Source organism: Chlorocebus sabaeus, chromosome 10, assembly GCF_047675955.1.
Source record: "Chlorocebus sabaeus isolate Y175 chromosome 10, mChlSab1.0.hap1, whole genome shotgun sequence".
NCBI classification, from domain to species: Eukaryota; Metazoa; Chordata; class Mammalia; order Primates; family Cercopithecidae; genus Chlorocebus; species Chlorocebus sabaeus.
This window is the reverse complement of record NC_132913.1, coordinates 111,457,146-111,471,272: the sequence shown is the minus strand read 5'-3', so window position 1 is coordinate 111,471,272 and position 14,127 is coordinate 111,457,146. Positions and strand designations below refer to the sequence as shown.

The 14,127-nt window shown below is 41.5% G+C and overlaps 1 protein-coding gene across 1 annotated transcript in view; it reads left to right on the top strand.

The window, feature by feature from the left end:
* Positions 1-13,851, top strand: part of SERPINE2 (serpin family E member 2) — a 66,026-nt gene extending 52,175 nt beyond the window's left edge. The window contains exons 5-9 of the mRNA XM_007966455.3: positions 3,782-3,980; positions 5,903-6,003; positions 8,283-8,369; positions 11,391-11,474; positions 13,103-13,851. Of these exons, the coding sequence (XP_007964646.1) occupies positions 3,782-3,980; positions 5,903-6,003; positions 8,283-8,369; positions 11,391-11,474; positions 13,103-13,140 (509 nt within the window). The 3' untranslated portion in view covers positions 13,141-13,851. The remainder of the gene's footprint in view (positions 1-3,781; positions 3,981-5,902; positions 6,004-8,282; positions 8,370-11,390; positions 11,475-13,102) is intronic.
* The last annotated feature ends 276 nt before the right edge of the window (positions 13,852-14,127 follow it).

The following is a 14,127-nucleotide window of genomic DNA, read 5'->3' as shown; positions in this document are numbered from 1 at the left end:
TCTTAACTTGGTTGCCTACTGAATTCTAGTCACGTAGATGAAACTCATTTATGCCAGGCACCGTGGCACACACCTGTAATTCCAGCACTTTGGGAAGCTGAGGCAGGAGGATCGCTTGAACCCGGGAGTTCAAGATGAGCCTTGGCAACAGAGTGAGAATCTACAAAAAAAAGTTTAAAAATTAGCCAGGCATGGTGGTGCTCACCTGTGGTCCCAGCTGCTCAGGAGTGTGAGGTGGGGGAATCTCTTGAGCCCAAAATGTTGAGGTGGCAGTGAGCCCTGATCACATCACTGCTTTCCAGCCTGGGGAACAGAGCAAGACCCTGTCTCAATAAATAAATATACGTATTGCCCTTGCCCATTTAGTTCTCAACCCACAGTTCCTTAGCAGCAAATGGCACCAATACTCACCCAGTTGCTTGCGCCACCCCTCCTTCCCCACTATGCTCCCCGAACTCCCTTTGGACTCCAGCCTAGAATGTAGAGTGCTGCACACAGTGGGGCATTTTGCTATTGTTTTTCCAAAATGTCCATTTCAATTTCTACTAAAGTACAGTTTAAAAAGTTTTTCAAGTTCTCAGGAAATCCATATTTACTTGTAGTAGAAGGTAATTAGAGGGACTTTCATCTATGAAGGTTTTCTGATATTAAATATTTAAGATACCCTCCCTGATTGTACAGGCTGAGTTCCTAACATTTCAGTGAGCCTAGTTACGTCTTCCCTAGTAGCACTTAAAGTGGAAATCGGATTACTTCAGGGGCTTTCTGGAAAAACTAGGTCACCCAAAACACCACTTAGAGAAAGTTGTAAATCTCCTCCACATTTTTAATACGTGATTCTTCACTTATTATCTGCCACCATTCATCTAAGAGAAAATCCTTATTTTCTCTTTTTCATCTCTGCTCCTTTTCAGAGTTAATCAACATATTATACTTACGTTTTTATATACTGCAGAAATGATCCTTGTTAAAGAATACTCAGTCTGCCTTCCAGAGGTTAAAGAATAGAGAGCATCGGGTAGGGGATTTTAAAGGGAAAAGCTCTGGGACGACGAGAGGCTCCATGCTCCGACACAAGGCTCCCAAGTCCCCTTCCTTACTTGATTCATTCTGCCTGGGAGTTATGCTTTTATCAGTACGTCATATGCCACGTGGTTTACCTGGGTGGGCCAATTTTGTGTTTAGACTGTGAGCAGGGACCTCGAATTGCAAGAAGCGAGGTATTTTACACAGCTTCTTACATCAATAGATGGCAGTTTTTGCTGTGGCCCAGCTTATGCTGAGTTCTTGGTATGTGTCGTCTCATTGAATGTTCCCATTCTGTAAAGTAGGTGCCATTATTATAGCTTTTTACAGATAAACTAAGACTTGGAGTCAAGGAACTTGCCAAGGTCTCAGAGCTAGTGTGCTGCAGGTGCAGGATTTGAATACAGGTCTTATAACCCCAGATCTCGTGGCCTTGGCACGTGCCCGCTATAAGAGGACGCAGTGCTTGAGTGACCAGGTAGACAGAAAAGGTGTTATTTTATCTACCAGCTCCTCAAGGCACCAAATAAAGGTAAGTATGGATATGTCTGATGCACCCTGGCTACCGCTGGTCATCAGCTTCTGTGGTCAGAAGCAGAAGGAGTGGGGGGAACTCAGTCATCAAGCAGAGGTGACTGGATGCAGAATGGTTCATGGTTATTAGTGTTACTCATCAGTTAATGATGGATCCAGCCAAGGATGGATTAACTGGTGAAGCTAGATGATATCTCTCCTCCCTCAAACACATTCCAGCTCATAACTTTTCATTATTCATTACTTCGATCCTTCTTAACAGAATAGTAAACATTTCTAGAAGCAGTTAACACCTCCAGGTCCTTATTTCATGCCCTGGAGCCATCACTTATTAACCACTTCCCAAATTTCACAGTTTCAGAAAATTAGCTCTGCCAGAATAGGGACTTAATGTTTTCTTCAAGGATTAAAGAGCTCATTAGGAAGTGATTTTTTCTCACTTTCCCATTGATTTTTCTGTTTCTGCTGAGACCATTTTGTTATGCAGGCTAAGAGTAAAGACGAAGAATCCTCTCTTTCATTCTTAGGTTGCCACAAGACAAAAGCCAGGCTCGGGTGAGAGTTCGAAGCACATGGGAGCTGAGGCGGGCTGCACCTGGGTTACTGAACAGCCCTGCAGGAAATGCAGTGTGCTAGGACCAGGAGAGCCCCAGTTCCTCTGCCAGTTGTCTATGTTGTTTCTTCCTTAGGGAAAAACTGTAGTGTCATCCTGTAGTGCCATATATTCTAATAACCTCACTATTTTTATCATATTTCAGTGTTCATCAAGTTCACTCTCTTTCCCTCCCTTGGTATCTTTCTCTTCATCTCTCTCTCTGTCCATCCCTCCCAACCCTGTTCTATGGAGAACTGGCATATTGAAGTTCCCTGTCTTAAAAGGCAGTGATTGGCACATGTCATCTCCAAAGAAAAGATCAGTGAAAATCATGCAGGAAACTTGCTTTCTCTCTTCTTGTTTGCTGAACTCCCAAGGATGTGGAATCTGTTTTGTCTGTAGAGCATCTTGTAGGTAGACTGCTCTCCAAATAACATTTGAGAAATGCTGGCTTACATTATTCTTGGGTTTTCATTATTAAGTAGAAGTACCATAAAATATCTAAAACCCCAATGGTGATTCCTGGAATGGGTGAAGAGTGAATAGGGCAGGGTGGTGAAGTAGGAGGAAGACAATCCTTGGTCTCTAAACCTCCACATGAGCATAAGCTCTTTATGGTACTGAAGGGACTTTTTGACATACCTCATTGTATTTAAAAGACTGAAAACACATCTGTGTCATCGTAGTATGGATGAAAGTACAGTGACGTTTAATAGAACTCCATGTGCTTTCATAAGGAGCTTCATTTTATTTATTTATTTATTTAGCTAGATGTTCATGCAGCCAGTTTTTCTGTTATACCCTAAGAGTTAGACTCTCCTGGCTCCTCACTTCTTAGCCATGCATCCTTTGGAGGTTACTTCATTTCTCTAAAGGTGGCTTCCTCAATTGCAAAATAGCACTTCTTATGCCTACCCCATGAGGTGCTGTAGATCCTCAACCTGCTGCAGGATATAGGCCTGGCACAGAGTGGACCCTGTGGATGCTGTGTATCCCTCTCTCTCTTCACATGCACATGTAGGCTTATCCAAAATGAGGACTATAGGAAATAAAATTGCACCATGTTGGGATTCCTGCTCAATGAGTCAATTTTAGCTGGTCTTGTCCCCAACACAGCAAAATGGGTAATTACGTGAGATAATGGATATGTTAATTTGCTTTACCATAGTAACTACTTTACTATGTATACGTATCCCATAACATCATATTGTGTACCTTAATATACACAATACAGTTTATTAAAAAAAAAAAAAAACCAAAAAACTAAAAACAAAAAGGAATGATTCTAAGGCAGCTTGAATGTATTCTTTTATTCATGTAAGGGTCAACTTCTTGCAAAGCACTGAATTTTAAGCACTTTATGATTTAGTTAAATTCTCCTCAACAGAATTAAAGTGATTTCAGTGATACCCAAAGGCATTCTGTCTAGACTGAAGAAAGGAGAATTCTTCACCGGGAAAGGAAGAAATAATTGTCCTTATCTTTGTCCTTCTAAGGAAGCTATTTGTGGAAAAGGGAAGTTCTCCAACTGAGTTGCTCTCTGAAGCTATCCCGGTGGCCAGCAAGCACTCATGCCGCTTCTAGAAGTCAACAAGGATACACTGAATCTGCTTCTGATTTCTTTAGGGTCGACAAGTGCCCCCAATGATTTATGGTACAACTTCATTGAACTGCCCTACCACGGGGAAAGCATCAGCATGCTGATTGCACTGCCGACCGAGAGCTCCACTCCGCTGTCTGCCATCATCCCACACATCAGCGCCAAGACCATAGACAGCTGGATGAGCATCATGGTGCCCAAGAGGGTGCAGGTGATCCTGCCCAAGTAAGTGGCCCCTTCCCCTCAAAGAAAACAGTGGCATTGTTCAATCAGCAGCTGTTATGTCGGCAGACAACATGAGGCAAAAATATGGCACATCATGAAGCCTGTTCTGTTCTGCAGAAATTTCATGGTGAGATTACGAGGCCATGCTTTTCTAAACGCTTTTATTCAATGCCTGTGCTTCCTGTATGGTAAGATGTGGATCGTAAGAAAGGAGAGAGGGCAGCCTTGGTTTCTAAACCTTCACATGAGCGTAAGCTCTTCAGGGTACTGCAGGGGCTTTTTGACATATCTCATTGTATTTAAAAGACTGAAAATATGTGTGTCATCATAGTATGGATGAAAGTACAGTGAAGTTTAGTAGAACTCCATGTGCTTTCATAAGGAGCTTCATTTTAGTTTGTTTATTTAGCTAGAAGTTCAGGAAGACCACAGCAGCCAGTTTTTCTATTATACCCTAAGAGTAAGACAGAGATGGAATTTGAGCTGTTATGACTTGAAGCCATGGGAAAAGTAACCCCAAATCCTGTATGAATCTTCATGTTCTAACAGGTCAGCGAATGCTTTGTCCAGAACTGTGAAGAAGCAATGAACGTTGTTCCCTTTCTATGAACTTCTCAACATTGCTGCCTTCCTACCATCCAGGGCTTTTAACAACCCAGGTCTTGGTGGTAGTGGAGAGTTCTAATAGCTTTTGATTCTTTGGTCACTGAGTTAAGTAATCAGAGTAACACATTCACAATAAGTGTTACTAATCCTTTCAAGATTTTTATTTTTATTTTTATTTTTTGGTAAAATAAGCCTTCAGGTAGGCAATGCTTGATATAAAAAATAAATAAATAAGATGGTGGCATCATAGGTCTCAATGGGTGAAGAACAGGTTCTTAACCATTATAGCCTGTCTGTGGTGAGAATCCGCCCCCCTCTCCTTGGTGCTCTTCCACAGGATGAGATCAAATCTGATAAAGCATCCTCTGATGATAGTAACTGACATTTACACATCTATATCCATGTATCCCCAAGGCCAAGTAGTTCACAAATATTCAGGAAACCTATGTTATACCCAAATATAATACCGTGTCACCTATGCCTAATCTTTGCTCCTGTTTTAATAGTAAAATACTTTGAGAATCTCAAAAGGGGCTGGGCACGGTGGCTCACGCCTGTAATCCCAACACTTTGGGAGACCAAGGCGGGCGGATCACGAGGTCAGAAGTTCGAGACTAGCCTGGCCAACATGGAAAAACCCTGTCTGTACTAAAAATACAAATATCTAAAACCCCTAGCCAGGCATAGTGGTGGGTGCCTGTAATCCCAGCTACTTGGGTGGCTGAGGCAGGAGAATTGCTTGAACCCAGGAGGCAGAGGTTGCAGTGAGCCAAGATCGCACCATTGCCCTCCAGCCTGGGCGACAGAGCAAGACTCTGTCTCAAAAAAAAAGAATCCCAAAATGAACTATCAGGAATGTTTCTCCTCTCTTTTGACCATCTCCAATCCCAATAAGGATGGCAGGTCTTAGAGCAGCCAAGATGAGTATGGAGAAACTTTAGCTGGATATGGGGAAGAATGATAGATCTTCCAGAGTGCTGGGAACTTGTTAACACTCAGCCTCCACGTCAGTATAAAAGAAGTATGTTTATGTTTGTAGATCTTCCTAAGTATTGGAACAGGGGGCCAATTACACCTGAGGGTGGGAGTGCCCATTCTTGCCGTTAGTATGTACGACTCATTTTGCCAACTGTAGGAGAGATGAGGTGTCCTTTACTTATCTGGTATTTAAATTTGGAATTCAAATTTAAGATGCAATTCAGATCGGTATTCAGATATTACTTTAAAAGAATCAGTTTGTAAACATGCACCGACTCTATCATGTTGCGGCATTTATAGCCTCGTGATTTTTTTCTCCATTTCTGCTTTCATGCTAGGTTCACAGCTGTAGCACAAACAGATTTGAAGGAGCCGCTGAAAGCCCTTGGCATTACCGACATGTTTGATTCATCAAAGGCAAATTTTACAAAAATAACAAGTATGTTCAATTTGAAATGTATTTGTATACTTGAAGAAAGTGTTACAAACTGAGACTGATTTGTTCAGAGGAAAAAGGATCAGAATTAGGAATGTGTTGCCCTAAAACTGTACAGGTTTCGATATATTGCCAAATGATGCTATTGACCTTTGTTTATTTATTTATTGACCTTCGTTTATTTATTTTTTTCTTTTATCTTTTTGTTTCAATAGTTTTTCGGGTACAAGTGGTTTTTGGTTACATGGATCAATTATATAGCGATGAAGTCTGAGATTTTAGTGCACCCCTCCCCCAAGTAGTGTACATTGTACCCAATATTTATTAGTAGATTTTTAGCTCCTCACCAACCCACCCTCCTCCTCCTGAGTCTCTGTAGTCCATTATACCACTCTCTATGCCTTTGCATACCCATAGCTTGTCTCCCATTTATAAGCAAGAACATACAGTATTTGGTTCTCCATTCTTGAGTTACTTCATTTAGAATAATGGCCTCCAGCTCCATTCAAGTTGCTGCAAAAGACATTATTTCATTCTTTTATGACTGAGTAGTATTCCATGGTATATACATACCTCATTTTCTTTATCTAGTCATTGCTCTTGACCTTAAATTTAAGTAAGCGTCCTTACATTTTGCACGTACATTTCATGGGAAGCCCCAGTGACTACATAAAGGAGTATTTCATGTACTGCTTTTATTAATATTGGCTCTGACTTAGATATTGTCGCTCTGTTTTCAAATGCCAACTTTTTCCTTTTGCTTGAAAAAAATCAAGACTGCAGGCATACACTATACCCAGATATGTATTTTGGCATTTCATGCTCATTAATCTGAAACAATATAAATTCAAATGAATCTGATGAAAATTTTTCTTTGCCAAAGCAATTAAGGCATACTTTTCATTTGCCAGGAGTGTATGTACCTTTCTCTAGAGTTATGTTTGAATGGTCAGTCCTTTGTTCTTTAAATTTAGAATACAGCAATCTTTCCAAGGAAAAGTCATGGCTTGAACATGATTTGTACTCCAGTTTGCAAATAACCTTGAATGGTAAGAAATTAGCTCATTGCCAGCTTCAGTTGTGTGCTAGTAAACACCTAGTACCTGTTCTGGGGACAAACATGACTGCCCTGGTGAACCTGAGCTCCGTGGATATTCTCATAGCCATTAATCCCTCATGACTCAAACTCAGGCCTCCAGCCCAGCAGCATTAACATCACCCGGGAGCTGGTTTGAAATGCACAGTCTTGGGTGTAACCCAGACCCACTGAACCAGAATCCATTTTAACACAGTCCCTCAGCCCAGCAAAGACTGAGAAGTACCATTTTCATCTGCACGTTCCCCTTTGAGGTTATTCATAGCAGCTGAAATGCTAAATAGGGGGTATTCACAGGAAGAACCAGGTGCCCCAAATTCTCCTGGAGAGTTCTCTTTAACACTGCATGTAACTTGGGCCCTATAAATGTGCATCTTAGTCACAATTTGGTCATATTAGAGCTGGGCATTGGTGCAGATAGTTCAAAAGCAGATGACACAAAAAGCACATTTTCCGTTTGCATCCAGACCTATGTCCCATCCAGACTAATGTCAACTTCAGTTTGCATTCTCTGTGAAAGCTATACCCAGTGGGTGCTGCTGGAATGGTCAGAATTTGCTGAGAAGTAAAGTGAGTTCACCAGAAGGTCCCTGAGACACAACTGCATTTATGCCTTGGCCCTTCCAGGAGAATCTAAACTCTTCTCTTGTTCGGCACTCTTCTCTCACTTGTATGCCCATGAGATGAGTGGCTGTTGTGAAGAGCCCGGACTTACTCTGCCACTAACTAGCCGTATGATTGCAGGGAAGATTACTTAACATTCTAGGGCTCAGTTTCCCCATCTGTCAGTGCTGTCTGAAATCCCTTTTGCATCTGCATTCTGTAACTGAAAAATAATCTTGTTGCCTTGCTGCTTCCAGAAAACTGGGCTTCCTTTTTATAGCTCTGCTCTTTTCATTTTTTAAATACAATTCTAGTGATCAGAACTGAACTGATAGAGGCACTAAATCATTTGAGGGCCTGGGCCCCTCTCCAGAAGTGAGTATCACAGTTCACCTAGCAGGGACTGAAATTCACAAGTAACAGCTGTCTGCAGCCTTCAACACCAGGACTGTCAGAGGTCATGTCTTCTGACACTTTAAAAATTGGAATTTGCCATGGCTTTGAGCTTTGAGGTTACTTCCCCAACCAACCAATGGCCTGCTGATCAAACAAATGCTGATACTGTTTTATTTTCTGGAAACAGGGTCAGAAAACCTCCATGTTTCTCATATCTTGCAAAAAGCAAAAATTGAAGTCAGTGAAGATGGAACCAAAGCTTCAGCAGCAACAAGTAAGCACTGGGTCACATGGCAGGACTTCCTCTAGCAGGGGAGCAGACACACTGCTGTATACTCATTGGTTGAGCAAATATGTAACGCACCCTCTTTCCAGGCAGGCACTGTGTGTGGGTTGACCCTCGGGAGACAGCAGTGAGTACAGACAGATTGAACACCTGTAACCACAAAGCTCAGAATCTGTTTCATTAAAGAAAAGCATTTCAGTGAGAGAAACTCCTCTGGGACAGGAGTCAGCAAACTTCTATAAAGAGCCAGAAAGTATGTATTTCAGATTTGTGTGTCATACCGTCTCCATCACAGATTCTTAGCTCTGCCATTGTAGCATGAAAACAGCCAACAACAATACAAGTAAACAGATGTGGCTGTGTTCCAATAAAACTTTATTTATAAAAACAGGATTTGGCCTGAGAGACTTGCCTTGAGGACAATGGTTTGCTGACCCCTGCTCTCAGGAGGATAAAACATGTTCTGGCTTCTTACTGGCAAAAAAAAGACCAATCTTCAGATTTAAACATAAAATAAACAACAAATACTTAAAAGAAAATAGGCAATCAGGTCTATCCAGGATAAACTGAAGAATTCGCCAGCATCTGTTCAATTGTGGCAGGATTGCTTTACAGCCTTCCTTGATAATTAGAACATCCACATCTGCTTCCTCCTCAGTGGTTTACATAATGAAGGAGAAAACAGAACAATCCCTCGTTATCTGTAGGAAATTAGATGAATAGATTTGGCCAACTCTGTGAGCCCATAAAGTGAAAATCTTAGCTACACTTGCAGCTGGGTCAAATATCCTGGTTACTGAAACATACCAGTTATACTCACAATAGATGTGTTACTGCCTTTCTCGAATATATATATATATATTTATTTATTTATTTATTTATTTATTTATTTATTTTTATTTATTTTTTTTTTTGAGACGGAGTCTCGCTCTGTCACCCAGGCTGGAGTGCAGTGGCTGGATCTCAGCTCACTACAAGCTCCGCCTCCCGGGTTTACACCATTCTCCTGCCTCAGCCTCCCGAGTAACTGGGACTACAGGCACCCGCCACCTCCCCCAGCTAGTTTTTTTGTATTTTTTAGTAGAGACAGGGTTTCACCGTGTTAGCCAGAATGGTCCCCATCTCCTGACCTCATGATCCGCCCGTCTCAGACTCCCAAGTGCTGGGATTACAGGCTTGAGCCACCGCGCCCGGCCTCGAATAAACATTTTAAAAATTCCTTTAAAGTAGCATTTAAAACAAAGACCCTGGAATAAGAGGGTTGGAAATTTTAAGATGCTCTTTGTCTTTTCTAGGTAATTTAAGTAGTAACATTTAAAAGTCATTGACCAATTTTGCCGAGTGTAACTATCAGGACCAGCTACATAGTTTGTGGGGTCCTGTGCAAAATGAAAATATGGAGCCCCTTGTTCAAAATGTATTTAGAGTTTCAAGATAGCAACAGCAGAGTATTAAACCCAGTGCAAGGCCCCATGTAACTGCCCAGGTCTTCCTGTCTTAGTCTGCCTGGGCTGCCATGACAAAATACCATTGACTGGGTGGTTTAAACAACAGAACTTGTACTTCTGGAGACTGGGAGTTCAAGATCAAGGTGTTGGTGTTGGCAGGTTTGTTTCTCCTGATACCTCTGGATCTCCAGAGGTTGCCCCTCCCTGTGTCCTCACATGGTCTTTTCTCCGTGTGACACATCCCTGGTGTCTCTCCCGCTTCAAATAAGGACAACAGTCCTATTAGAATAGAACCCTACTTAACCTTCATTGCCTCCTCAAAGGCATTATCTCCAAATATAGTCATATTAGGGGTTTGGGGCTTCAGCATATCAATCTGGGGGGAGACACAGTTCAGTCCATAACACCTGCTATTTAATACTTGTTTTTAATAACCCTGGGAAAAGGCCTTGCTCCAGCATAACTGCAGGTGTTTCCTTTATAACATCAAGCCTAAGTGTTCAATACTTTATGGGGTTTGAGCAAGAGGACTGAGCCATTGCAACAGGCATGTGGTAGTAATGCCACACGCCTACCCTTCCTTGAGGCCCTGGCTCAGGCTTATTAAGTGGAAGCAAGCCTGGCAGACAAGGAATGACCAAGACCCATGAGCCAAAAGAAGTTTGCTTTCCAAGTCAGATGCCTACACCTGGTGAGTTGAACAGCAGAGGTAGTAGGTCCTGGATGAGTGGTCTACATTCCAGTGCAAAGGAAACCTAAATAGTGTGCCAAAGGAGAAGGCACAGACACAAAAGCTAAGAATTGGGCTGGGCCTTTATATACAGAAAAGATTTAGAGAAGCTAAACAGGACCAGGGACCGGGCGCGGTGGCTCATGCCTGTAATCCCAGCACTTTGGGAGGCTGAGGCGGATGGATTACTTGAGGTCAGGAGTTCGAAACCAGCATGACCAACATAGTGAAACCCTGTCTCTACTAAAAATACAAAAATTAGTCGGGTGTAGTGGCGCACGCCTGTAGTCCCAGCTACTCAGGAGGCTGAGGCAGGAGAATCGCTTGAACCCGGGAGGCGGAGGTTGCAGTGAGCCGAGATCGCACCATTGCACTCCAGCCCGGGTAACAGAGTGAGACTCCATCTCAAAAAAAAAAAAAAAAAAATGGAGCAGGGACTTTATCAGCAAAGCAGATGGTGTGAATAAAAAAATAGCTAATAATAACAATGAATATGCATTAGGTGTGTTTAGTGACAAACACTGTTCCAAGAGCTATAATATATCTTATGTCATTTAATTCTCATCAAAACTCTATGAGGAGTAAGTACGTTTATCAGAGATGGTGCTTCTGTAGAAGAGATGAGACAGTAATGTAAAGGGCCTGGCCCAAGGTAGGCTTAGTAAATGGTGACCATTGAGCCTGTTGTAACATGGTCAGCCTATGGGACAAACATTAAGTGTGTCTTCAGACACCAGCCTCTGAGGGTCCATGAAGCTGGCTAACTTGCTGGCCTTATGCTTACATGACTTCATGTAATGTGCACAACATATTTTCCTTTTCTTCCCATAGCTGCAATTCTAATTGCAAGATCATCGCCTCCCTGGTTTATAGTAGACAGACCTTTTCTGTTTTTCATCCGACATAATCCTACAGGTAAGTGACTCTCCTCTTCTATCATTCCCTCTTTGTTAGAATTTCAAAAGGTATCTTGCACTCTTCATTATATCCAACAGTGGTGCCCATAATCCATTTCCCTAATGTCAGTAGTTGCAAACGCTTCAAATATAACCACCCATGTTAAAGAGATAGGAAAACAAAGGCTGTGTTTACAGGTGTGATGGAATCTTTTACACACTGACAAGATTCTAGGTTTTGCGGATTGTTGTTTTTAACAGAGAGGCTCAGCATCCCTTAGGAACGAACACTTTTGACATCTATTGACTTTTCCATATTTATATAAATGTGGTCGTTCAATTTTGCTAGAAGCTATATAACTTCAGCTTTTGTGTATTAGCCTGTTCTCACGCTGTTATGAAGAAATACCCTAGAGTGGGTAATTTATAAGGAAAAGAGGTTTAATTGACTCACAGTTCCACATGGCTAGGGAAGCCTCAGGAAACTTACAATTATGGTGAAAGGCACCACTTCACAGGGTAGCAGTAGAGAAAATGAGAGCCGAGCAAAGTGGGGAACCCCTTATGAAACCATCAGATCTCGTGAGAACTCACTCACTATCACAAGAACAGTATGGGAGAAACTGCTCCTATGATTCAGTTATCTCCACCTGGTCCTGCCCTTAATAAATGGGGATTATTACAATTCAAGGCAAGATTTGGGTGGGGACACAGAGCCAAACCGTATCACTTTATAAGCCCACTCTATTGAAATGCCTTGGGAACTGTTAATACAGTAGATTTTTGCTCTGAGAGTCATGGTTCAAACTTGGCTCTGGCCTTAAGCCTCATCTTTAAAATGAGGACAACAGTAGTGCTGACTGCTTATTACAATTATGAAGTATAAGTTTATCTTTGTAGAGAGGTTGGCTTCTTGTTGGTACAAGAGTAGGCACTAATATATATTTTAGCTTTTACTGTTTTATGTAATCAGTAATACAAGATAGTTCCTTATCCTCTTATCTCATTGCATCTGTGATGTTCTAATTGGCATGCTCCAGAACTGAGCCAGCCAATGAGGGAGCTTCTGGCCACATGTGGCTACTTAACATTAACTTTAAAAATTCAATTTCTGGCCAGGTGCGGTGGCTCATGCCTGTAATCCCAGCACTTTGGGAGGCCAAGGCAGGTGAATCACCTGAGGTTAGGAGTTCGAGACCAGCCTGGCCAACATGGCAAAACCCCATCTCTGTTAAAAATACAAAAAATTGGCTGGCCATGATGGTGGGTGCCTGTAATCCCAGCTTGTTGGGAGGCTGAGGCAGGAGAATTGCTTGAACCTGGGAGGTGGAAATTGCAGTGAGCCAAGATTGCGCTATTGCACTCCAGCCTGGGTGAGAGAGCAAGACTCTGTCTCAGGAAATAAAAAATAAAATTAAAATTCAATTTCTTAGTCACACTAGCCACATTTTAAGCACTCTCTGGCCACATGTGACTGGTGGCTACCATGCTGGACAACAAAGATATAGACCATCTCTACCACTGCAGAAAGTTCTGCTGGGCAACACTAATGAGCAAGAGGTCAAACATGATTGTTTGCCTTCCCTTGTTTCTTATTTTAAGGATTATTAATTTAGAGTCATGCATTGTTTTCTTTTAATTCTGTAGGTGCTGTGTTATTCATGGGGCAGATAAACAAACCCTGAAGAGTACACAAAAGAAACCATGCAAAGGAACGACTACTTTGCTACAAAGAAAGACTCCTTTCCTGCATCTTTCATAGTTCTGTTAAATATTTTTGTACATCGCTTCTTTTTCAAAACTAGTTCTTAGGAACAGACTCGATGCAAGCGTTTCTGTTCTGGGAGGTATTGGAGGGAAAAAACAAGCAGGATGGCTGGAACACTGTACTGAGGAATGACTAGAAAGGCTTTGAAATGTCTAAAAGATTCTTTAAACTACTGAACTGTTACCTAGGTTAACAACCCTCTTGAGTATTTGCTGTTTGTCCAGTTCAGGAATTTTTGTTTTGTTTTGTCTATATGTGCGGCTTCTCAGAAGAAATTTAATCAGTGTGACAGAAAAAGAAATGTTTTATGGTAGCTTTTACTTTTTATGAAAAAAATATTATTTGCCTTTTAAATTCTTTTCCCCCATCCCCCTCCAAAGTCTTGATAGCAAGCATTATTTTGGGGGTAGAAACGGTGAAATCTCTAGCCTCTTTGTGTTTTTGTTGTTGTTGTTGTTGTTTTATATAATGCATGTATTCACTAAAATAAAGTTTAAAAAACCCATGTCTTGCTAGACAAGGTTGCTGTTGTGCAGTGTGCCTGTCACTACTGGTCTGTACTCCTTGGATTTGCATTTTTGTATTTTGTACAAAGTAAAAATAAACTGTTATGAGTAGTAAAAATAAAGCTATTTCTCTGCTATTTGAAAATACAATAGAAGAAACTGAGCCTTTTAAACATACGTCAGCGTCTTCTAATAAACCTTTGTACTTATGTAAACATCAGGAAATTCAAAGCCCGGAAACTTTTCCTATCCTTTTCCTCTAGACCTGACAATCAAACATTTTTACCCGCTTCAACATGCCTCATTTTATAGATCACTGCAACAGAGTTAACTACTACAGTAATCCTAGTTCTAATCTTAGCTACATTCACTCCAGCAATGCCTAAGAATTCTCAGCA